We start from the raw sequence: 23,756 nt of genomic DNA, 5'->3' as shown, positions 1-23,756 counted from the left end.
CTTAGAGGGCACTTTTAAAGAAGCGCTCTATAAGTCCATGTGCATTTCCAGTTTATAAAGCGCTTTTGGAAAGCCTTAGAGAGCGCTTTCATAAGCGCCCTCTTAGGCCCCCTTTAGAGGGCGCTTTTTTTTCCACAAGCGCCCTCTAAGGTCCCCTTTAGTAAACATTAAAATTATAACATACTACGCGTTTTGTTATTTCACTCTCTGTTATTTTCGTTCTTTTTCACGTTAGGGTTCTCACTGCTACGATTTTCGCTACTTCTAAGGCGTTCTCCTTCCACCTCTGTTAGATCTACGACGTTTCCTCCTTCTACCAATCAAAGGTACACTATGCAGCTTATGAGTGTATTTATTCTAGCATACATTATTACTTGCACTATTGCTTTGTTTTAGCTTTGCCCCATTTCAGTTTTATGTTATTGTTGTCTATGCTACGTTTGTTTCGACCATCAATTGACAGTTGGTTTTTAAATTGCTGAATTTGATATCGCTATGAATCACATTCAAAGACTGTTGTTAGGGTTCGGTTATGGTTGCATTATAGAGACATTAGAAACCTTTGATTTCGCGGCTTAGATTGTAGTTTAACAATATTTTGTAAAACCCTAAAAAAGTTTCAAATTTTTGACTATTCAGGCAGCAATATCTAAAACACCTTCTACCAATCAAAGGTACACTATGCAGCTTATGAGTGTATTTATTCTAACATACATAGTGTAGCTAGTAACTTAAGAAGTTTAGGTATGGATGTTATTTGATAGAGTAAATGGAGACATGAATGCCCTGCACAGAGACTAACTCAATAAAGCGAAATTGTTTTGCCTCATCCCATTTTTGGTTTCTCTTCTGAAATTATTTTTTGTTTATTCTAATTAGTAATGGATAATACATGGATGTCTTCCAATCGATTGTCGAGAGAGTACGAGAATGCGGTATTAGAATTCGTTAAGTTTGCCGTTGCGCACGCCAAAGACCCCAGTAGAATGATATGTCCTTGCTTGGGTTGTTGTTATGGGAAACGGGTTGACACAGTTCAGTTGACATCGCATCTAATGAGACATGGAATTGATCGAAGTTATACATGTTGGAATTTGCATGGTGAGAAAATTAACGAGAATGTTGAACCGGGGGATAGTACGACCTATGCCTCAAACTATAGTGGCGCAGATACATACGATTGTGATCGAGTTGAAGAGATTGCAGAAGCACTTGAAGGAGATCTTAAGGATTGTCCCAAAATGTTTGAGAGGTTGGTAAGTGATGCAGAGAAACCTTTGTATGATGGTTGCACTAAATTCACAAGATTGTCTGCGGTATTAAAGTTGTACAACTTAAAGGCGGGCAATGGATGGTCGGATAAAAGTTTCACAGAGTTATTAGCCCTTTTGAAAGATATGCTTCCTGAGGATAATGTTCTTCCCAATCGAACATATGAGACCAAAAAGATGTTGTGCTCTATTGGCATGAGCTATGATAAGATACATGCATGTCCAAACGATTGCGTTTTGTTTCGAAATGAGTATGCATCGTTAAATGAGTGTCCTAAATGCGGTGTCTCGCGATATAAGAACAAGTTGTCTCCAGCAAAAGTCTTGTGGTATTTTCCTGTTATTCCGAGATTTAGACGCATGTTTCGTAGTGAAACCGATTCAAGACACTTGACCTGGCATGCAGATGAAAGAATTATAGATGGAAAGTATCGACATCCGGCAGATTCACCACAGTGGTTGAAAATTGATAATGATTATCCTGAATTTGGAGAAGAATCAAGAAACCTTCGCTTGGCATTATCTACTGATGGAATGAACCCACACGGTATCCAGAGTATCTCACACAGTACATGGCCTGTGATTATTATGATTTATAACCTACCTCCATGGCTATGTATGAAGCGTAAGTACATGATGTTGTCTATGTTGATTTCTGGACCTAAACAACCAGGGAATGACATAGACGTGTACTTGAAGCCCTTAATCGAAGATTTAAAGATTTTGTGGGAGACCGGTGTGGAGGTTTATGATGGATATAGGAAAGAAAGTTTCAACTTGAGGGCAATGTTGTTTGGCACAATTAATGATTTTCCAGCATACGGAAATCTATCAGGGTATAGCATAAAAGGTCAATGTGCGTGTCCTATTTGTGAAGATAAAACAGATTGGAAGCGCTTGGAGTTTGGTCAGAAGAATGTCTTTCTCGGTCATCGGAGATTCTTAAATTCAAATCATCACTACCGTGGATGGAGAAAGGCGTTCAATGGAGAGACAGAACAAGGCAGAGCTCCACCTATATTGACGGGTGATCAAATTTTTGAAAAGGTGAAAGATTTGGATACTCAGTTTGGCAAGCCTTTTGCCCACACACTTGTCAAAAGTGGGTGGAAGAAGAGGTCAGTTTTTTTTTTGAATTGCTGTATTGGAAGTCCTTGTATGTGAGACATTTTCTTGATGTTATGCATATTGAAAAAAATGTATTTGAAAGTGTTATTGGCACGTTACTCAATATACAAGGAAAGTCTAAGGATGGCCTTAAGGCAAGAAAGGACTTGATAGCGATGGGAATAAGAACTGAATTACTTTGTGTGAGCTTGAAATGTTTTTTCCTCCATCATTTTTTGACATAATGGTACATCTAGTTGTTCATCTTGTGAAAGAGACACAATTATGTGGACCAGCTTATATGAGATGGATGTACCCTGTTGAACGTTATATGAAAATATTAAAAGGGTACGTGAAGAACCGAAGTCGACCAGAAGGTTGTATGGTTGAAAGATACATTGTTGAAGAAGCGATTGAGTTTTGTACTGAATATTTGTCTAATTTTCAGTCAATCGGACTCCCCAAGTCTCAGCTTGTCGAAAATAAAGAAGGAAAAAATCTAATTGGAAATAAAATCGTGGCAGTATCAAGGGTCAAACGGGATCAAGTGCATTTGTATGTTCTGCACAATGAGAATGAGGTTGAGCCGTATGTTGAAATTCACAAGGATGTTCTCCGAGGTTTAAATCCCAATAGAAATGAAAATTGGATAGTACGAGAGCACAATCGATGTTTTATACCTTGGTTTAAGGATCATATTTATTCAAAGTATTATTCAGATCCCGCTTCAATAACAGAAAGGTTGAGATGCTTAGCATATAGTCCAAGTTTCCATGTTTTTTCTTATAGCGCATACGCGATTAATGGATACACATTTTATACCAAAGAACAAGATGATAAAAGTACTATGCAGAATAGTGGTGTCACCGTGGTAGCTGAAGCAATGCACATATCAAGTGTGAAGGACTTAAACCCCAAATTTGCAAATCTGTCGTATTTTGGTGTTATCGAGCGCATTTGGGTGTTTGATTATGAGAAGTTTCAGATTCCTATATTTGGTTGCAAGTGGGTTGAAAATAATAACGACATTCGAATGGATAAGTCAGGATTTTTGCAAGTGGATCTTAATAGGGTGGGATACAAAGATGAGTCTTTTATTCTAGCCTCTCAAGCTAGACAAGTGTTCTATGTCAATGATCCGAAAAGTACGAAATGGTCTATAGTTCTTTTTTCCAACAAAGTAATTGATGAAAACACTGGAGATCAAGGTGATATTGATGTTGAGATTGAATCGTTTACCAGAAATGATCAAGATGAGAATATTATATCAAATGATTCATATATTAGAAATGATCATAATGAGGGTATTTGGATCAATCCAACCGTCCGTGTTGTTAAGAGACATGTAGAACATATTCCAACCAAGAAAAGAAAGAGAACTTAGTGAAAAAGGTACAGGTCAAATGATTTTAATTGTTTTCTTTATTACAGGTAAAATGGCTTTTATGATTTTAATTGTTTTTATATTTGTCATCTGATTTTAATTGTTTTCTTTATTACAGGTAAAATGGCTATTATGAAGTCAATCATTCGTGCAAGGGGCAAGGGATACTTGAAAGTATCAATTGATATTTGTTTAGATGGAGATGTTCCATTGTCGTCAAGCCTCATTCGCGTAGATGATGATGCTGGATATTTGAAAGTATCCCTCTACGATAATGGAACATGTCCATCTAAACAAATATCAATTCTATCTTCAAAAGATAAGGGACCAAAAATATAAGGGGATTACGCAGCAAATCGAGTCAGTTGCATCAAAAAAAAGGTATAAAGACAATTATATGATATTTATGCATAGAAAATGTTAATTCTTGATCTTATACTTCACCTAACTAATATTATGATATTTTAGGTTCATGCTATTGATATTGAACAAAAAGAGGTTGTTGCTAAGAAGACTGCGGCTAGCAAAAAAAACATACATCTCAGAGATGCTTTTGCTACTTAGTTTTATTTCTTTTTAAGTTATGAATTGGTTGTATATTTAGAATCTTTAGAAGTTAAACGATTATATATCAGTGGATTGTTGTATATGTATGGATTGTTGTATATAAGGCTTGTTGAATGCAATGTGTGAAAAAGGGCTTCAAATTATACAGTTTTGGGTGTACTGCTTCAATATACAGGTTGTCTAAAATAAATAAATAAATATAGCGCTTTTTAAAAAAAAAAAATTTAAATAACCACCCACTTTAGAGGGCGCTTTCCAAAATAAGCGCTCTCTAAACCCTTTAAATTTCCACTTTAGAGGGCGCTTTCTAGTAAAAACGCCGTCTAAACCCTTAAAAGTTTCCACTTTAGAGGGCGCTTTCCAGTAAAAGCGCCCTCTAAACCCTTAAAAGTTTCCACTTTAGAGGGCGCTTTTTTTAAAAAGCTCCCTCTAAAGTGGCCCTTAAAGGGCTTAAAGAGCCACTTTAGAGAGCGCTTTCACCAGGAAAAAAAGCGCTGTCTTTACCTATGCCAGCGCCAGATTAGAGGGCGCTTTAAAGCGCTGTTATAGGCCAAAAAAAGCGCTCTCTTTTCCCTTATTTGGCGTAGTGTTTGATGCAACTCAAGGTCAAAATGTGCAACTAATGCCAAGATGACACGAAGAGAATCTTTCTTAGATACAGGAGAAAAAGTATTAGTGTAATCGATTCCCTCCTTTTGAGTAAATCCCTTAGCAACGACTCTGGCCTTGTATCTCTCAATGTTGCCTAATGAATCTTTCTTGGTTTTAAAGACCCATTTACAACCAATGGCCTTTGCCCCATTAGGTAACTCTACAAGATCCCATACGTCATTGTTTTTCATGGAATTCATTTCATCATTCATGGCATCATACCATAAATTTGACTCTTTGCAACTCATGGCTTGTCTAAAGCTCTCTGGATCATTCTCAGCTCCAACATTATAGTCAGATTCTTGCAGATACACAATGTAATCATTAGGAATAGCTGATTTTCTTGTCCTAGTAGATCTTCTTAATGTTTGATCAACATTTTCTTGTGGATCTTGTTGTTCAACTAATTGTTCATCATCTTGATGACCAACTTGATTTACTGGATCATCAGTAGCTTGTGGAGTCTCGATGATTGGTTTATCAACATCCATTTGAACTTGAGGGATGTTGTAAATAGTAACTAATCTATTACTTGAAATGGAAGGTTCATACTCTATATGATCATGCATACAAATTGAATTTTTGATTTGATCGCTCCCACTAGTCAAATGATTTTCAAGAAACTTTGCATTTCTTGACTCCACAATCCTAGTTGTATGAGATGGACAATAAAATCTATAACCTTTAGACCTTTCGGCATATCCAATGAAATACCCACTAATGGTCCTCGGATCTAGTTTCTTTTCTTGTGGGTTATAAATCCTCACCTCAAACGGACATCCCCAAACACGCATATGTCGTAAACTCGGCTTCCATCCTTTAAATAACTCAAATGGTGTCTTTGGGACAGCCTTGGATGGAACCCGGTTTAGAATATACACAGCCGTCTTTAGTGCTTCATTCCACAATGATTTAGGAAGATTAGAGTTGCTAAGCATACTCCGCACCATGTTCAATAATGTTCGGTTTCTTCTTTCTGCAACACCATTTTGATTCGGAGAACCGGGCCCGGTGTATTGGGCAACAATCCCATGTTCTTGAAAAAACTTAGAAAATGGACCAGGTGCTTGTCCACTCTCAGTGTATCTACCATAGTATTCACCACCTCGATCTGATCTCACTATCTTTATTTGTTTTCCAGACTGGTTCTCAACTTCAGCCTTAAAGACTTTGAAGGCATCCAATGCTTCATATTTATTGTTAAGCAAATAAATATTCATATATCGTGAGTAATCATCTATGAAAGTGATGAAATATTTCTGATCATGTGCATCCATATTAGGACAACATATGTCTGTATGAATTATTTCTAATATACTTGAACTTCTATTGGCACCTTTCTTAGACATGTTGGTCTGCTTTCCCTTAATGCAGTCAACACAAGTTTCAAAGTCAGCAAAATCTAGAGTATTAAGTACCCCATCTTTTACTAACCTTTTAATTCTCTCTATGGAGATATGTCCTAATCTCTGATGCCATAACATAGAAGAATTCTCATTAATATTACACCGCTTAGTGCCAGTTTGAACATGCATTGAACTATAAAGGGATTCGATTTGTAAATTAATACGATAAAGACCATCAGACAATATACCATTCCCAACACATTCCGAATTATAAAATAATTCAAACAAGGTGTCTTTAAAATTAAAGGAATATCCAAAAGGTACAAGTCTAGAAACTGAAATCAAGTTTCGTGAGAAACTTGGTACATAAAAGGTCCTTTCTAATTTTAAAACAAAACCATTATTCAAAATTAAATTGCAAGTTCCAATAGCTTCCACATGTGAGCCCATCCTGCTTCCTGATAGGACAGTCCGCTCACTTCCCACTGGCTTCCTTAGGTTTTGCATACCCTGTAAGGAATTTGTTATATGGATTTTTGATCCAGAATCAATCCACCAGGTGTTCATATTAACATCGGTCATATTAGATTCATAACAAATAAATGAGAATAAATTACCTTTCTTCTCAAGTCATTCTTTGAATCCAGGGCATTCCTTCTTCATGTGTCCTCCCTTTTTACAGAAGTAACACTTTGCTTCTTTCTTGATATCACCTTGCGGTGGTATTTTGAATTTCCCTTTCTGATTGGCTTGTGACTTGTCTTAATGAACATCACACTGAGCCGGTTGGATCTCTCCCACCGCTCATATAGTGCGATTGCAGCTGGAGTACTTTCATCTGTAATTGCAGGTGGTTCGTCTTTCCTAATAGCATAATCTATGTCCATCCATCCTAGATGGAGGAGAATTCTTTCCTTCCACACCTTATAGTTATCTCCTCTGAGCTCGGGAATATCACATTAGATATCAGAAAAATTAGCAGGTTGAGAAGCTAAAAAGATTAACAAAATTGATGTCAAAATTTGAGGCATAAATATTATCCAAATTGTATGTATTATCAATATAAACATACCATAAAATAAATCTCGCAACATAAAAATTACCTGTGGGCTAAATTTTAATGTAATAAGATTAAAAAAAATTGCGATAGATTTTTCAAACCTCACACTTTACGTGCATGATATAATTTTGTTTTTCTATCCAAAATTAATACTTTATGATAAAACTATCAAATTATGTACCAATTCACAATTCCTGTGGGCAAGTTATGAAAATATTTTGACATTTTATCCTAATTAATCATACAAATATAATAAAAATTCCTGTAGGATAAAATTCATTATACCATATATAATTAATTACAATTTTATGTCTAATAATTTATGTGATCTCAAAACTTTAAAAAAATAATCTCAATTAATTTAAGGATGTTGTGGCTAATCCAAATTAATCAAAATTATAACGTCCACTAGACATAGTAACTCAATTATATGAGAGAACAAAAATAAATAAATAAGATCTCTTATACAATTTCTTAACAAAATAATAACATTATAAATCAATTTTAATTTATGCACAAATTTAATTCAAAGATTAAATAATAAGGCATAATGATCAGTAAAAATGAAATCATATGGATATGAACAGAATCAAAATACATGTTTAACAAAGCAGCCCAGCGGTAACATTCATGAATTCCATGGATCAGGACCTGAGTTCAATAAATAATTTTATTAATGTTCACGCGAATAAGGCAGAAGAAGCTCTGATACCAAATGTTTGAGGACCAAAGACTATTTATAGGCTTGATTCTACCATCAAGAATTTAAAGCCATTAAAACTCATTACCACCCAATTAAATGGTCATATCAATTTACATTAAAACCAAAATAAATCATACCCTTTTCAAAACCAATAAATTTTGTTCATTCAACTCATATGCCATACACTCTCTATGCTCACTTCCTTCATGCAACAACGTTTTTTTTGTCATTTTTCATCACTTTAGTAAATTCCTCATACACATATCATCATCTCCAAGCTCTCTAACACAAACTTCATAATCTATTCTACTCAACCAACCTTCATCATCTCACTAAACTAATCTTCTTCAACTCTCACACTGCAAAACCATAAACAACACCTCCCACTTTCCATATTCATCTTCAACTCACCTCTACCTTCATTTTCATCACAACATTTCTACCATGAAAAACACTAACTTCATACATATCATTAGAAAGCACACATAGCAACAACAATAAAACACAAACAGAAAGAAAGAGGAACAACAAATCTCAAAAATGGAATCGTGAGATGAAAGGAGGAAGAGGAAGGCGATATACTCAAGCTGCTTTGAAATCGGCCAAACAATCACAACAGTGCCACTGTTTGTCACCGACAACGTCAATGAAACCGCACCAAGCTCACTCATTGCAGCTTCTAACTCGCCCGTTGCAACCAATTGCAACCAATCCCGATGGTCACAAAACCTTCGTCGGAAAACACGAGATTGTTGCAGCTACAATCTCCCGCGAAGACCGCTGCCGGTAACTTTGTCTTTGTTGTCATTCTTTCATTGTTTCCATGTGAATTGTTTGAGTGATTAGTTTCTTACTTTTTTTGGTTCAAGAGAGGGGGGAGTTTTGAGAGAGATTGAATTGAATGTGAGAGAGATATCATTGTGGCATGCTCTTGGGTCTTCTTACAGTGAGATCTTTTTGTTTGTATTTACTTGTTTAATGGGTTTGCATTTTACTCGTTTTCTTACTCCCTATTGACAAAATGTAACCTCACCCCTTGTTAGTAATTTGTATTTATTTTCTCGTTTTTATTTCCATTACTTTTAGTTAGTTAAGATGAACTAAAAAATGACAAAACAAAATATAAAATCAACCTTTCAAAACAATAAAAATGCTCGGTCAACACCAAGTTTCATTTTCAAAAACACTTGGTCAATATCAAGTTTCCACCATTCTAACTTCGAATCCATTTCACTATTAACCATCGTTTCAAACTCTTTTTCATAATCATTTTGAAACACTTAATCCAACGTCAAGTCATTGATACGCAAAAAAAACCTTTTTAATAATAAAAATTGAAAGACAAAGGACCGAGAGATGCACATCTCTTTACACCCCTTAATAGTCGAGCGTTCAGAACACACCGGATTCAAAACGACTATTACTCTTTCAAATCAAAAACACGTTAACCAAACTTGGAATAAAAAGGACAATGGAAGCACATTCATGTGAATTCCGAGTAAACGTGCGTTTGGTGCACACTTATGCTCAAATATTTACTCATATTCTGCAAAGATCTAACTTTCATATAAAAAAACCAACACATCAAACTCTTTTCTCGCCGCCGTATGATCAAACTTCAAACTTTTTTGCAAACGAAAGATATTTTGTCCTGAGGCGAGGCAAAACAACGCTTCGTTCATAATTGTGTTATTTGAGATAAGTGACGTTTTCTCGTGAATGTTGATATGTAGAAATCTATTCAATGTGATGTAAACGCTCGTTCCTCGTCTGTTTTAGGTAGCAAGCAATATTTTTCCGTCGATTGAGAAAAAATAGCATTCGCTAAAATCGACCAATAAACAAACATTTTCTATCCAGAACTACATAACCTTAAGTTCTCCATCGCATCCGGAGATACGTAGGAGCAAGATTCAAAGTCTCGTCAGACACCCTAATAAAAAACAAACTTTTTAGTCCTATTCTTTTTTCCTTTATTAATAACTCAAGAAGTCTAACATTTATAAGCTAACACTAGCACGCATAACTAACTAAACAGTTCCTGTTGAGTACAATAGAGGTGAAGAGTTTTAATACTTCCCCCTTACGTAATCAACTCCCGAACCCGATTTGATTGTGACAACCATAATCATTGTCATTCTTTTAGGAGTTTTATCGATATTTTCCCTTTCCCTCTTTGGGAATAAATAAAGTTCGGTGGTGGCTCTGTTAGTCCATTTCGCGAGCGTGTGATAGCGCTTCGTAAGCGTCATATTCTATTTTCAAGGTGCGATAAACTGCATCGTAACATACAACAGGACAATCACTTGATGGACATTCTACAACAATGTCAAGCACAATCTTGCCCAGATTGTGAACTATAACAGTAATGATGGCTTGCTATTTTGGAAAAACAAAATAGTCATACTAGAGAAAAGCATACTTATTCAAAAAAAAATAGTTGAACTGCACTCCTCGCCCAATTGTGGACACTTAGGTATCACTTAAACTATATACGCATCGCCTCCCAATTTTATTGGCCTCATATGCGCGAAAATATTAAGTCTTTTATTAAGCATTATGCAGTGTGTTAACAAGCAAAGACCGTCACTACTCTTCTAGCAGGATTACTAGCACATTTTCCCATTCCAACACAAGTATGGGAAGACGTTGCTATGGATTTTATCATGGGATTTTCGAACTCAAATGGATTCACTGTCATCATGGTGGTAATCGACAGGTTGACGAAATTTGCTCATTTCTTTCCCTTAAAGGCTAGTTATTATAGTAAGAAGGATGTGGAAGTGTTTATGAACAATGTGGTGAAACTTCATGGCATGCCTTCCTCAATTGTCTCGGACCATGATAAGGTTTTCACTAGCATATTTTGGGGTCATCTCTTTAAGCTTCATGGTAAAACTCTTGCTATGAGTTCAGCTTACCATCCTCAATTTAATGGCCAGTCTGAGGCGCTCAATAAATGTTTAGAGGTGTGTTAGACGGTGTGGCAGGTGATCGAAAGGAAGGGGGGGTGAATAGATCACCACAGAAAAATCACGGATTTTAAAACTATTAATTTATTTTTAAAGGCTAGCAAAAAAGCGCAGTCCCGAATCGACTTCTGTCTATTCTGAACCAAGTACTAGAAAACCGGACATGCGATAAACCGATGGATAACAGTATGCCGATGACAAATATACACACTTGGATAATCGTTTTAATGAAATTCACAAACAACACTATATTCCAATGAGCAAAAACAAACAGAACACTTTTATCAAACAATTGGTATGCAATGTTTAATGATCCTTATTGTTAATGGAGTTGTCAAAGCAATTTTCTCAAATCAAAACACTAAAACAATTTTTCAATTATGTTGAATTTTTTGCCAATGTAGGATCATTCAACAGAAAAATTAACACCACAATTGAATGATAAACTTGCTGAAAAAGTAAAGAGATTAAGGATAGAAAATTGTACGCAGAGAGTTTGGTAAGGAAGTTCCCCACTATCGTCCTCGCGTGTGGGTATGTCTCCCCTCAATTTCTAAATCGAAATTGAGATCTTATTTCCAATAATGTTACAAATGTTTACAAGGTTACAACACAAATAACGAACACCAATCCCACCGATTATGTTGAATTTGTCTTAACCCCGCTTGGCCATGTTCTGCAACCTAATGATTTCTTTGACTCCACAACATTGATGAGGGGGTCTACTGGTGTTCCTCAAGTTCTAATTGGGTAGGAGGACTTGCATGCATCTGTTGCTACTTAGGAGGATCAGGAAGGCATTCAATTGAATTATCCTAACTTTAACCTTAAGGAGACGGTTTGTCTTAATGGGGGAGGTATTGCAAGGAACCAAATCATTGATGATGGCCCCTAACAGAATGAGTCAGCACAACCGAATGAAGAGTTGGATGAAATAAATCTTGTTAAGGATCCGCAAATTATGGAAATGAGACGCATCCAGAGAACGAAGTTTCCAAGCATTAAGCTGAAGGGGTATAAGTTGTATTGATAAAAGGATCTAGTGTGGAATAATTTAGTAATTCTCTCCTTTCCAACCCTAGTTTGGTACTTCTCTCTTGAGAAGATTCTAATTCCACTTGTTTTCTCATTTTATGCTTATTACTTTTGTATTAAAATTGCACTAGCTTCTTTCGTTGATTCAATACAACAGTAAATAATTTCCATATTTGCATGTAATCATTAAATTTTCCTTCTGCTACGGCTTACAAATCAAATCAAAATTTAAGGTGATTTCTTAATGCACCATATGTATTACTAGGGAACCACATAAAAATACAAAAATGTCCCCAGATTTTGGAGATACATCTCCGGACACACCTAGAGTCAATAGAATTTTGACTTAATGTGAAAAACTATGGAGATGTATCTTCGTGTATATACAGAGATGCATCTTCGTATGCTATTTGTTCAAAAACACGCCAGAACCCCTTCTTATTCCCCCATTCTGGAAAAAAACAACTCTAAACCTTTCTCAAACTCTCTCAACTCACATTATCTCAAAATCAATCAACCAAGTCCAAAGCTTCTTCCATCAACATCAAGTACATCAAAGAAATCATTCAACATAAAGTGAAATCACAATTTATAAGTTTTTTATCTTTGTAAACTTTTTTTGAGTTTTTGTATAAATTTGTAGAAATTGATGATTAGGCTATGAAATAGATAGTTTTTGCATGATTGGTAGTTTATACATAATGAGAAATGTGTTTGATGGTTAAAAGTAACAATCAATGCATTATTTTTGGGGATTTTGAGATTTGCATTACCGCCATTGACGTAGATGAAAATTGTAGGAAATTTCGGAGATGCGTCTCCTTAATTTTCAATGTTTGGATTCCCAAGAAGTAGAGATGCATCTCTGTAATTTATCTGTCTGTTTTTTTTTTCTTTTCTTGCTTGTAGGGTTGCTTGTAGTAATTGTGTGACACTTTTCTGGTTTACTTATATGCATTATGGCTGATAGAGATGACAGATTGGGGCACATGAGGATTACATAGCATGCATCTGCCCGAAGGGAAAAAAGTCAAGTTTCGGAGGCTCTTGTTCCCTCAAGCAGAGGCGTCGATTTCTGGGGATCATGTTTATCCATTTTCTCCTGGTTGTCACCTAGTGATGCATCACTGCCTTCATCTTCCCGTAGGCGACAATTTTGGCCTATTCACACACCCAATGAGCCAGAGGTACACGAGTCACCAGAGGTACCTAAGGCATCAGTGCCACCTCAGGCATCAGAGGGATCTCAGGCTAATGAGCCAATGTAACCTCATACTGATGAGGCTGATGAGACAGTGTCACCTTAGGTATTTGGAGGAGGCCCGTTAGAGTTGTCATTGTGGCCTCTTTACCCTAACCATACTGCCAGACATATATGCGACTGAGAGGTAAAATTAGTTGGATTCCTTCTTTTTAAATTATGTTTACTACTATATTACAAGTTTCTGACAATGATTTATTTTTCTGCAAGCCCGTGATCCGCTGAAATTTATTAACCATAGGCAAAAGATTATTGGCTTGCATGAGCGTAATGACAAGTTGTTTTAGGTTGCTTTTTCCATATCTGGGATGAAGGACTTATGCAAGACTGGTTATGTTACGGTGAACCACGGGATGTTTAATGCATCCGTGGAGAGATGACACACTGAGACCTCATCATTTCATCTACCACTTAGTGAGATATCTATCACACTCGATGATGTGTTATTTCTGCTATATCTTTCGATTAGGGGGAAACTTTTAGACCATTGGAGGATTAAAAAAGATGAGGAACTCGAGTTGATGGTATACTATCTGAGAGTTTACCCAAAGGTTGCCTTGAGGGATATGGAAAACACCATAGGGGCTCATGCTAGGTTTGAATTCCTTAAAAAGGTATATACATATGACCTCCTTAGAATAGAGCGGGCTAGAGGTGATGACGAGCAGGTGAGGCTTTGAAATTTTGGTACGCAATAACAGATGTTGTATACGATGTCATGACACCGGGATCAGGACATTGTCACAACACAAACAATTACATTGTGAAAGTAAATAGCAGGAAGTAAATACCACAGGTCAATTATTAACCCAGTTCCGTGCAACGTCACCTACATCTACGGCCATCCAATCCAGGAAGTAAATCCACTATAATAGTATTAGTTTGAAGTTCTAAACAACCTCTGGTTTTAAAAACTTTTCACCTAATCACTACCCTTGAAATTTCTATCTAAGACTCTCCTAGATATGAGACCCTTTTCACTTCCCTACTATCACACAACAGTGATAACAACTTTCAGCAATAAACAGAAGACACACTTCCAATGAAAAATAATACACTCTTTCTTAAAAGCTCATGAGTGATTCACAATTACAACTGAAAAACTCAGCCAAATTCAAGCATCTAAGTGATACGAGAATGACTCACAAATAACAATGAACAAACTAAACCCTAACATAGACTACCACATATGCAACTTAGTTGTTTTCTTAGGTTTAGAATTGTCCTTTAAACATCACCATAATAGCATTATCTTTGGGCTAAATAATCAACAGATCTAAATCAGATTGCTGCACAATCTTCTGCATAATCAAATCTAATCTAATGTCTCCTTAGATGTTTTCTCATCCTTTCTTGGGAAACAATGCAAAACTTAAATCGACATTTGCTTCTAAAATAAACACTTCTTGGACCATAAAATACGTGAATCAAATTTTCAATGAATCTTCACTAATCTCATGCTAAAAAAATAAATCTTCCATGAATGTACAACCACATCATGCCACGATGTCGTACAAGCATGTCAAGACATCTTGTTATTTCACTTGTTTTAACAAAATGTTGTCAATCACAATATAAACAACCTAACAATCTCACTCTTTGACAAATTTTGGATAAAACAACCTTTGTAAAACATATCTTATAAAAACCAATAAACTCAAGAGAACTTCTTCAAAGAAAAAGCACAATAAACAAACTTGGAACTTCTCCAAGATACATCATAGGCATACGCAACAAAACAAGATGAAATCAGCCTCACAGATAATGTCACATCACAGAGACTTCATTGGCAACACATTCCTGTTCTGGAATTGTGGCGTGAGAGACTTCATTCGGATGGAAAATCTCATGTTATTCTGGAGTCATATCCGCCATGTGATAGTGTCGAGATTTTGAAGCAAGCTCTTTTAAACAACAAAGTGAGTTACAACTTACAAGCTCTACCTTGCTCAGCTTGCTGTTTAGTTGAACTTAGTAAATATGCATGGGTTTAAATAATGTATTACAAAATAATTTTGTTCAAATTCCACTACACTATAACTGCTATTTGACAACACTGTCTGGAAATACATTTATATGTTTGAGAATAGATATGTTGCTATTCAAGACCTAGTTGTCTAGGATATTTACTTGTATGCACCTTAATTTTAGATTGGTTTGATGTCCAGCTTAATTATGATGGTGAGGAATTGCCTCTGCCCTTCAACTCAGAGATTTTGGAATGGGCAAACAAAACGCAGGAGATTCTATCTTCTGCCAAACTTCCATCGGGTGTTAAATTTTACAATATTTATGGGACCAATCTTCAGACCCCTCATAGCATTCGGTAATGTCTCTATCAATTCATTGGGTCATACCACTGTTGCCCTAAGAATGCGTATTAATTGCGATGGGATTGGTCTAGTACTTTCTCATAGGTATTTGGTATTCCTTTTAATAGATGTGACCCTCGCTTTACATGACAACTATTCTGCAGCTAGGGCTGGACAACGGGCCGGGTTGGGCGGGTTCGGGCCCAAAATCAACACCCAATCCAACCCGCAGATACATTAGTGTGGCCCATTTCCGCCCAATTTTAACATTGATTTAGCCGGGTTGGGTCCAGACGGATTGCGGGTTAAAACGGACGGGTTCCTCGGGTTATTGGACTAAAAATATTTAAAGATCCATTTAAAATTTCTAACTTTTTCATAAAACTTCGGTACAGATTTTACATTATAAAATTTTCAAATTCAATAACACAATTTATGTCAATTATTTTTAATTGTACCCACATGCTGAATATTAAATACTATACAATTTATAAATATTAAATTATACAATAACTAATAATATTAATTGGCTAATACAAATCAAAAGCAAAAAAAAAATTAATGGGAATTAATTAATTTACAATTGAATTACTCATCAATATAGAACCAATGGAGACTCTTTTTCTTCAATCTAAAAAAATACATATAAATATAAGTTAAACAAAAAGAACAAGCTAAAGAACTTGTTTGCAGTAAAGAGCAGTTTCAAATGCAATGCTCAATCCTTTAATCCTATTTGCTTCCCATTACCTTAGCATTGCTACTTTACTCTTTATAGCTAACTTTTCCATCCTTAACAAGTGTTGGAGAACTATAATTAATACTAATATACCCCAAAATCTGAGATCCACATCTGCATAACAGCACCATACAATTCCAAAGAACACAAAATCATCAGATTCAAAAGGCCTTAATATTATACAATTTAAAGGTTCACAGTGTAAGCGTAACCGCAATTTAAAACTATGATAAGATTGATTATCAAACAAGTTTTTATTCTCACCTCAGAAATTGGGAACTCAACAGCATGTTTTGTTGCTGGTTTGATAATAACCTCTGTAGCAGGGTCAGCCGTGGTGAATTCCTGTTCGCCTTCTCTGCTAAGTCCTCCATATTGAACTGGCACTTGCTCAGGAGCTATATATCTGTTCCAGTCAAATATTTATCAATAAGAGCTTACTAAATAACAACATCAATAATGATATATTAATAAGGTATGTTCCCAAAGGATCCAAAATTTATCAGCAACTATAACTGCAGCCGCATCTAGGACTGGAATCTGAACTACAAAGTCGAGGTTTTCTAGGTCTCTGCAACCATAACGCAACTATAGTTGAGGCTACACCAACTGTATTTGATCAAACTCTAGCAATACCACCAGGGATTGAATTATGACTTAACTCCTTGGCATGAGTGGTGTTTGACATCAATTTTTCACAATATCAAGAATAGCAACGTAAAACTACTTTGTAGGCAATTTAAAACCTTGTTGGTTGGAATAAGTGGTATTTGACATAGTTTTCACAATATCAAGCATGGCCGCAAAAAACTACTTTATAGCCAGATTTATAACCTTATAGGGTGATAATAAAACCAATAACTTTCTTCTTATGGGCTAAAAAACATGACTCATATTTACGATGAAACACTAAAAAAAGGAGAAGGAAAGACTTACTTGAAAAGGGTATCAGAAGATTTGGAGGAGCCAGCAAATACAAATTTGCTCTTGGTCCTCTGTGTCAGGAAAGGACTAATCATCCTAGAAAAGGCAAGGTACCACCAAGGAACATTGATAAAAATCTACACAAACAGAAACAAACAAAAAAAGGCACCAAATTAAGCAACGATATTAGTCACTAAACATGAAAAACTCCAACATATTTAAAAAAATCAAGATAACTGTTAATAACCTGTTTGGCAACAAATTCGGGGTAGTTATCCTGAAGCAATTGAAGTGCCTGATTAGTAGCTTGTCTAAGCTCCTTCTTAACAAATCCAGGAGAATTTTTAAGATCATTAATTTGAACAATAGTAGCGATTCCAGATGGAGCAAAGTCGAGTTTTCTAACACTTTTCTCCAATGACTGAATCCTCCAACGGATAAACTTGTTTCTCTTCTCGTCGTCAGAGAAACTTTTTTGATACAATTCCTTGTTCTCAAACTCGCCAAAAACATTGTAGTAAACCGGATGACCTTCTTTGTCATAACCATTGGTGAAAACAACTTTGTCCCAATCAGTTCCAAGGCTTCGAAAATGAAATTCAAGCTTTGACAGAAATCAGGCATCGTAACATCATAAAGCTCTACGGATATTGTCAACATTCAAGATTCTCATTTTTGGTTTATAAGTTCTTGGAAGGTGGAACTTTGACTCAAATGCTAAACAATGACACAAAAGCCACTGCATTTGATTGGGAAAAGAGGGTGAATGTTGTTCGAGGCGTGGCTAATGCTTTGTCCTATATGCATCACGACTGCATACCTCCGATAGTTCATCGTGACATATCAAGCAAGAATGTTCTTTTGGATTCATCCTATGAAGCTCAACTTTCAGATTTTGGAACAGCCAAGTTTCTAAAGCCTGATTCAAGCAGCTGGACCACATTTGCAGGCACCTTTGGGTATGCAGCTCCAGGTTAGTTAGCCCCTTTTCCTCTGCGTAAGCAAAAGCCGTGTTTTATGAGTGTTAACTTTTAAGTTTTCTGAAGTAACTCTGATACTCTCAGCAGTAAGAGAAAAAGAAAAGTTTCATTTGATGAGTGACATATAAGAATAACAAACACTATTTGAAATGAGTATAAATGCTAAAAATACGTTGTATCACTTCCTAGAATTCTAGAAAATTGAAGTGAAGACCAAAAGAAACTACCTGCACACTCAAAAGTAAAAAAATGAACTACAATAGATTTGCAATTTTAAAACCATACAAGGGTGCAAATTTCCACATTTCACAAGCCTCTTCACTCATGGTTAAAGCTGTAACTATACTGTATGCTAGTAAAACCACAATGCATTTATCTTCTGTGAGAGAGTACAGAACTAGCATAGATAAAATTAATGTTATGATTATAATTTGAGATTTAAACTTCACGAATCACATGATGTTTAATGCAGCAATTTGTGACTGAATACAGACGAATCATGTGAAACTGAGAAAGCTTACTGACGCCCTTGATGATGGTCAAGTATTCAGTGCTCCAAAAGTTCAATCTTTGCAAGATGATTATTCATACGATGAGTATCGTCAGCTGACAATCGATCACCAACCATAAGTTTGTACTGTTCAAATTTTGCTTTTTCGCACTTCAATGCGGCGGTTTTAGAAGCCTGTAAATTTCCTGAACCAAAGTTACAATTTCATTAGATTTATACGTTCCTGAATCAAACTAATATGCAGAACATGATAGCGTGATGCATCATGAATTCTTGTTAAATGAAAAATAAAGAAAAGCAATGCAATCTGTATCTAAATGTTACAAAACACAGTCCATCATGTAGTATTTGTTCTTACCAGATAAATCAAGTAAATTAAACACCACTGGAAAATTTCCAATACTTCTAACCATAGTAATAGAAGCCCATACTTTTTCATGCTCCTCTCTTGAAGCTCTAATAATGCACACATTAGTGATTGGATTCACATACTTAACTGCACACAGATCCAAAAGTGAAAACTATCAAATACAAAAATTAGAATTTAACTCGATGACATTAGAACAAGAATTATCAGCAACAGGTTTGTTACTCACCCTGAAATGATCCTAGTGATGCCGCCAAACCACACTCCCCAAAATTCACCATGATGCTATCTTTTATAGCATTAGAGATATTAAACTGAGTAATTATAATAGAATCACCCGATGCTTGTTCTCTATTAGGATTCATAAAAACCTCCATCACCATGTACCTGTTTTTGAACACCATCGCTCTTTTTCTAGAACCCAAAAACAAAGTTTCAAACTATCACAATAAAATCAAATCTGAAAAACCGAGAATACAAACTAAACCTAACCGATGCAAAATAAGAAAATAATTAGAAGGATGCAAACAAAACTTACAAGAACGGATAAATAGAGAAAACTCTAATTTAGAAAACTCCAAAACAATAAGAATACACTATTCTTCGAAACAACAAGAAAGAAAAAGTAAATCTTGAACAAGATGAGTGAATGAGAATCGTGTCTCTTTAGGATTATTGACTGGTTGTGAGTAATAAAACAATTTGAATATGGTGGTGGTGGGTAGTTTTGAAGGTTGGTGGTGGTGTGGGTTGAGGGGATGGATGAAGGTGTGTATCCGGCAGCGGCGGTGACTTGTTAGGGATTTGGATGGTAATGAAAATGAAAGAAGGAAAATGCACAGCAACTTTTAGAAACCTAATATGAAACGTTTTGTTATTACTAGTGGGCGGGTTAGGGTTCCTGCGGTTCACATTTCCTAACCCGGACCCGCCCATACCAAACCAAACCAACCCAAATTTTTGACCCGCTAAACCGTCGGCCCAACTAAACCCGCCCAAAATCTTAATTTTTTTCGGTTTATTGCGGTTTGGGCTGGGTCACGGTTTTTTGTCCAGCCCTATCTGCAGCTATGGAAATGCAGACAAGCCTGTTTCAGATCTGCATGAGTTACGTTATTTACAGGTACATTTGTAATTTTTTCAATTTTGCAAATATACATTTATATTTATTGGTGCATCTTATCTATCGAAAGGTAGCCAAAGCTATATGGTTCAGTGGACATGTTATTGATTCCCCTAATTTCCCACTACAACTTTTTATCCATACTTATTGATTCCCCTAATTTCCCACTACAACTTTTTATCCATACTTCCTTTGGAAAAAGTCTGGCCAAATTGCATATGCTATTTGGCCCGTATTTTAGAATTTTTAATTAGTTTAAAAATCCGTGTGTATATTAATGCAATGAGTAAATTTTAATAGCTTTTAAGCCTTCAGAACATCAACTTGAATTTGGAATGCGGCAACCTCTTCTCTTGCCTTAACTTGAATCTATAACTATTTCAATTCACATCTATTTCCTTTGTTTTATCGTCTATTTCATATATGAGCTCAATATCTGTTTCGCAAGAAGGAGCCAATAAATCACATTCTGAGGCTCATGCTACTGTCTTTGTTCACCCTTGGCAGCGACGGTAAACAGCACATTGAACTGAATGCATTATCTGTTTCAGTTGATGCCTCATGAATCATTCTGTTCAAGTGTACGTGAACATGGTGGGAATACTTGATGTATATTTTAATTGTGGCTGACATCTCTGTGTATATATAAGGACATTCATATGATGCTGCCACCATATTCCTCAATGTTTTCTATGCTGTATAATATGTGTGTCAGTAATGATAAAAAATATCATCTCTAACATTCTTATCCAACTTTGTCAAGAGTGGCGTGCTATTCATATTTGTATCAGCCTATGTACAAAGTTCAATTGAAAAGTTATATTTATTTTTATCAGCCTATCTTTTATGTTTTTCATTTTTTGTTGTCCTAAAGTAATAACTGTTAGACCCGGAAGGTAAATGAGGATCTGTAACTTAATTCAATTTGTTAGACTGAAACAATTTATATTTTGAAAAACAGTTTAGTAGAGGAGTTTGTTTGTGTATTTTGACATGATTATGCATGTAGGAGGTGAATTGAGAAAGTTAAACACTTTTAATTTTGAAAAACCTTTCAATATCAGTATAATTTCATGTAATTTAGTAGTATAAAATTAGAAAATAAACACTAGAAATTTAGACACTCAACAGAAATATATAGAGCAACACTAAAAACTTATGATACTAGTTGGGGCAGCTTATGTAAAACATTGAGTTCATGAAATTTGCCAGAGACAAATGTCCCATGTGTGTCAAACATAGAGCCATCACCCCTCCTCTGACAATGGCACACTGCAGTATAGTATGCATAATATTATGAACAATCCAAAGGACTATTCATGGTGATTTGTCTGTTTTATTTATTACAAAAGAAACTAAGCTTTATTGCCACATTACATAACTATATATTCCTCATTCTTTTGGTTTGATTGCAATGCCTTTGATGACAAGCCCCTGCTTCCACATACCACCATCATATTCAAACAAAGATATCTCCATCTCACCACCATCTTTCTCACATGCTACAAACTCACCAACCGGAACCTCTATCCACCTTCCCCTTAACATCTCCATTAGATTCACCTTGTGTTGCTGCTTCTTTCCTCCTGGAAGAACAAGTCTCACATTTATCGGAAGTTCCCAACCCTGAGCCGGATCTTTCAACATTACATAAAATGAAACTTGATATAAAATTCCTGGTGAAAGCTTTCTAGTGTCAAATTTTCCATGCACTTCTAGCCAACAAACTCTCTTCAGTTCAGCTACCTCATTCATCCCGTCGCTACAAAACATATCTTACATTAATCACGACTAAAAACTATGTAACGTAATATGAAATCACTGATATGTATGTGTACCTTGGATCTTTTTGCTGTATCCATTTCCAGTAAATTGGATTCTCTGCCCAAGTGATTGATAGTGCCCTTGCATACAACATAAAACAGTTGGCGTTGGTCTTCTTCTCAACCCAATATTTCTACAAACAACGGTAATCATTTCTCAACGCATAAGTAATAGTTTCATTGACAAATAACTTATACTAAAAATAAAAATTCATTTTGAAACTTGCCTTAGTTTTATCATGTAAGAACACACCAGCATGTAGTCGATCAAACATCTTTTCCTTGAAAGATCTATCAACCGGCGAGTCTGCATCCCTTAATATGTGCTCAAAGTTGTGAGGAAAACTTAGTTGTGCTGATTGAGTCTCATATTTGGCTTTTACAGCTGGGCCCTTTTGTACCACCTTTCTGGAGGGTTCTATGTTTTGTTGTGGAGACAGCAACAAGTTTTCCCTTGTGGGAGATAATCGTAGTTCTTCCTTATTTTTGGTTGGTTCATTTGGTTGGTGATGCTTTTGTTGTGGCTGTGACTGTGAATGATGATGTGTTTGAGGATGTTGGTGCTGCTGCTCTAGCTCTGATAGAGAAGCCCCCATTTCAGTTGGTATGCTATATGTTTTTCATTCGTGCTTGCTTTTATTTATATATAAAATTAGATACTGCTATTTTAGAAAGTAATGTATTCTCTGATTAGGAACATTTGCCTCAGACCGTGAGTTGATGATCCTTTTGGAATATTACATATTGTGAGAATTTTTTTTACTCTGTAGAAAATTCTCAAGGTGGTGGTTTATTTATCATAATGACATAGGAAATGTATTTGTTAAAAAACACCAAAAATAAGTATGGGTGATATTCATTTTATCTGAAGTCTAATTAGAGTATTATTAAACCTGCATTTGTATCCATTAAATAGTGGGTATTTAAATATCCATTTATTTTATCAGCGGATATTCATTAAGTTACCCGCCCCGTATCCGTGATAGATTTTATTTGGCGCCACCAACGGATACACATTTTTTTTTGCCATCCCTAAATTTTACCTTCTTCGATCTTGAGATCAGATATGTCCATAATAGTTTTTTTCTAAAATAATCTTCATCATTCTTGTGAGACTTAGGTGCCAAAGCTTCATATGCCACAAATTAGTTTCTTCAACTTTAGATATGAGACAGGATTGGGGTTTATTTTCATAAGTGGGTGACCACAAGTAGCAATTGTTAGTAGATCTAGAATCCTTCATGAGTTAAGTGTGTTGTTTATATGTAATCGTGCATTCTTCGCTATTAAACTTAATGCTTAAATCCTGATCACATAATTAACGGATGATGATGAAATTTTCAATAAGACTATCAATCAACAACACATCTTTAAGATAAGGAAGTCCATGACAATCTAACTGACCCTTTCCAATAATTTATCATCTAGTTGGAATAGGGTTTGATATTCTTTAGATAGTTCCTTTCATTAGCCACATGTCTTTAATAATTTCTATTAAAGTACTAGTTTTCTCTAGATGAAACCTTGAGAAAGTTGCAAGCAATATTAGCTTGAAGCTTAGGCTTGTCACGTTATAGTTATTGAGGATGCCGATCAGTCTTTACATTCCACTAGGGATAT

At 35.6% G+C, this 23,756-nt stretch overlaps 3 protein-coding genes across 4 annotated transcripts; all 3 read right to left on the bottom strand.

Moving 5' to 3' along the window:
* Positions 1–16,257: 16,257 nt before the first annotated feature.
* Positions 16,258–18,716, bottom strand: LOC127103281 (patellin-5). Its single transcript, XM_051040553.1, has 7 exons — positions 18,623–18,716; positions 18,485–18,539; positions 17,580–17,916; positions 17,345–17,469; positions 16,621–16,814; positions 16,420–16,522; positions 16,258–16,300 (listed from the first exon to the last, which is right to left on the bottom strand). The coding sequence occupies exons 1-7, from the start codon at positions 18,714–18,716 to the stop codon at positions 16,258–16,260; spliced, it is 951 nt and encodes a 316-aa protein (XP_050896510.1).
* LOC127101249 (probable ribonuclease P/MRP protein subunit POP5) lies at positions 17,947–20,218 on the bottom strand. 2 transcript variants are annotated; one of them, XM_051038610.1, is made up of 5 exons: positions 19,729–20,218; positions 19,420–19,604; positions 19,182–19,319; positions 18,834–19,008; positions 17,947–18,325 (listed from the first exon to the last, which is right to left on the bottom strand). In XM_051038610.1, the coding sequence occupies exons 2-4, from the start codon at positions 19,592–19,594 to the stop codon at positions 18,860–18,862; spliced, it is 462 nt and encodes a 153-aa protein (XP_050894567.1). In that variant the 5' UTR covers positions 19,595–19,604; positions 19,729–20,218; the 3' UTR covers positions 17,947–18,325; positions 18,834–18,859. The 2 variants fall into 2 exon arrangements, with proteins under 2 accessions (XP_050894567.1, XP_050894566.1); XM_051038609.1 differs by having other exon boundaries at positions 19,420–20,217.
* Positions 20,219–21,449: 1,231 nt separating this feature from the next.
* LOC127101248 (protein PHLOEM PROTEIN 2-LIKE A1) lies at positions 21,450–22,768 on the bottom strand. Its single transcript, XM_051038608.1, has 3 exons — positions 22,364–22,768; positions 22,152–22,270; positions 21,450–22,075 (listed from the first exon to the last, which is right to left on the bottom strand). The coding sequence occupies exons 1-3, from the start codon at positions 22,730–22,732 to the stop codon at positions 21,706–21,708; spliced, it is 858 nt and encodes a 285-aa protein (XP_050894565.1). The 5' UTR covers positions 22,733–22,768; the 3' UTR covers positions 21,450–21,705.
* Positions 22,769–23,756: the final 988 nt, after the last annotated feature.

This window comes from Lathyrus oleraceus, chromosome 7 (genome assembly GCF_024323335.1).
Source record: "Lathyrus oleraceus cultivar Zhongwan6 chromosome 7, CAAS_Psat_ZW6_1.0, whole genome shotgun sequence".
In the NCBI taxonomy this organism is placed as follows: domain Eukaryota; kingdom Viridiplantae; phylum Streptophyta; class Magnoliopsida; order Fabales; family Fabaceae; genus Lathyrus; species Lathyrus oleraceus.
This window is presented reverse-complemented; position numbering and strand designations above follow the sequence as displayed.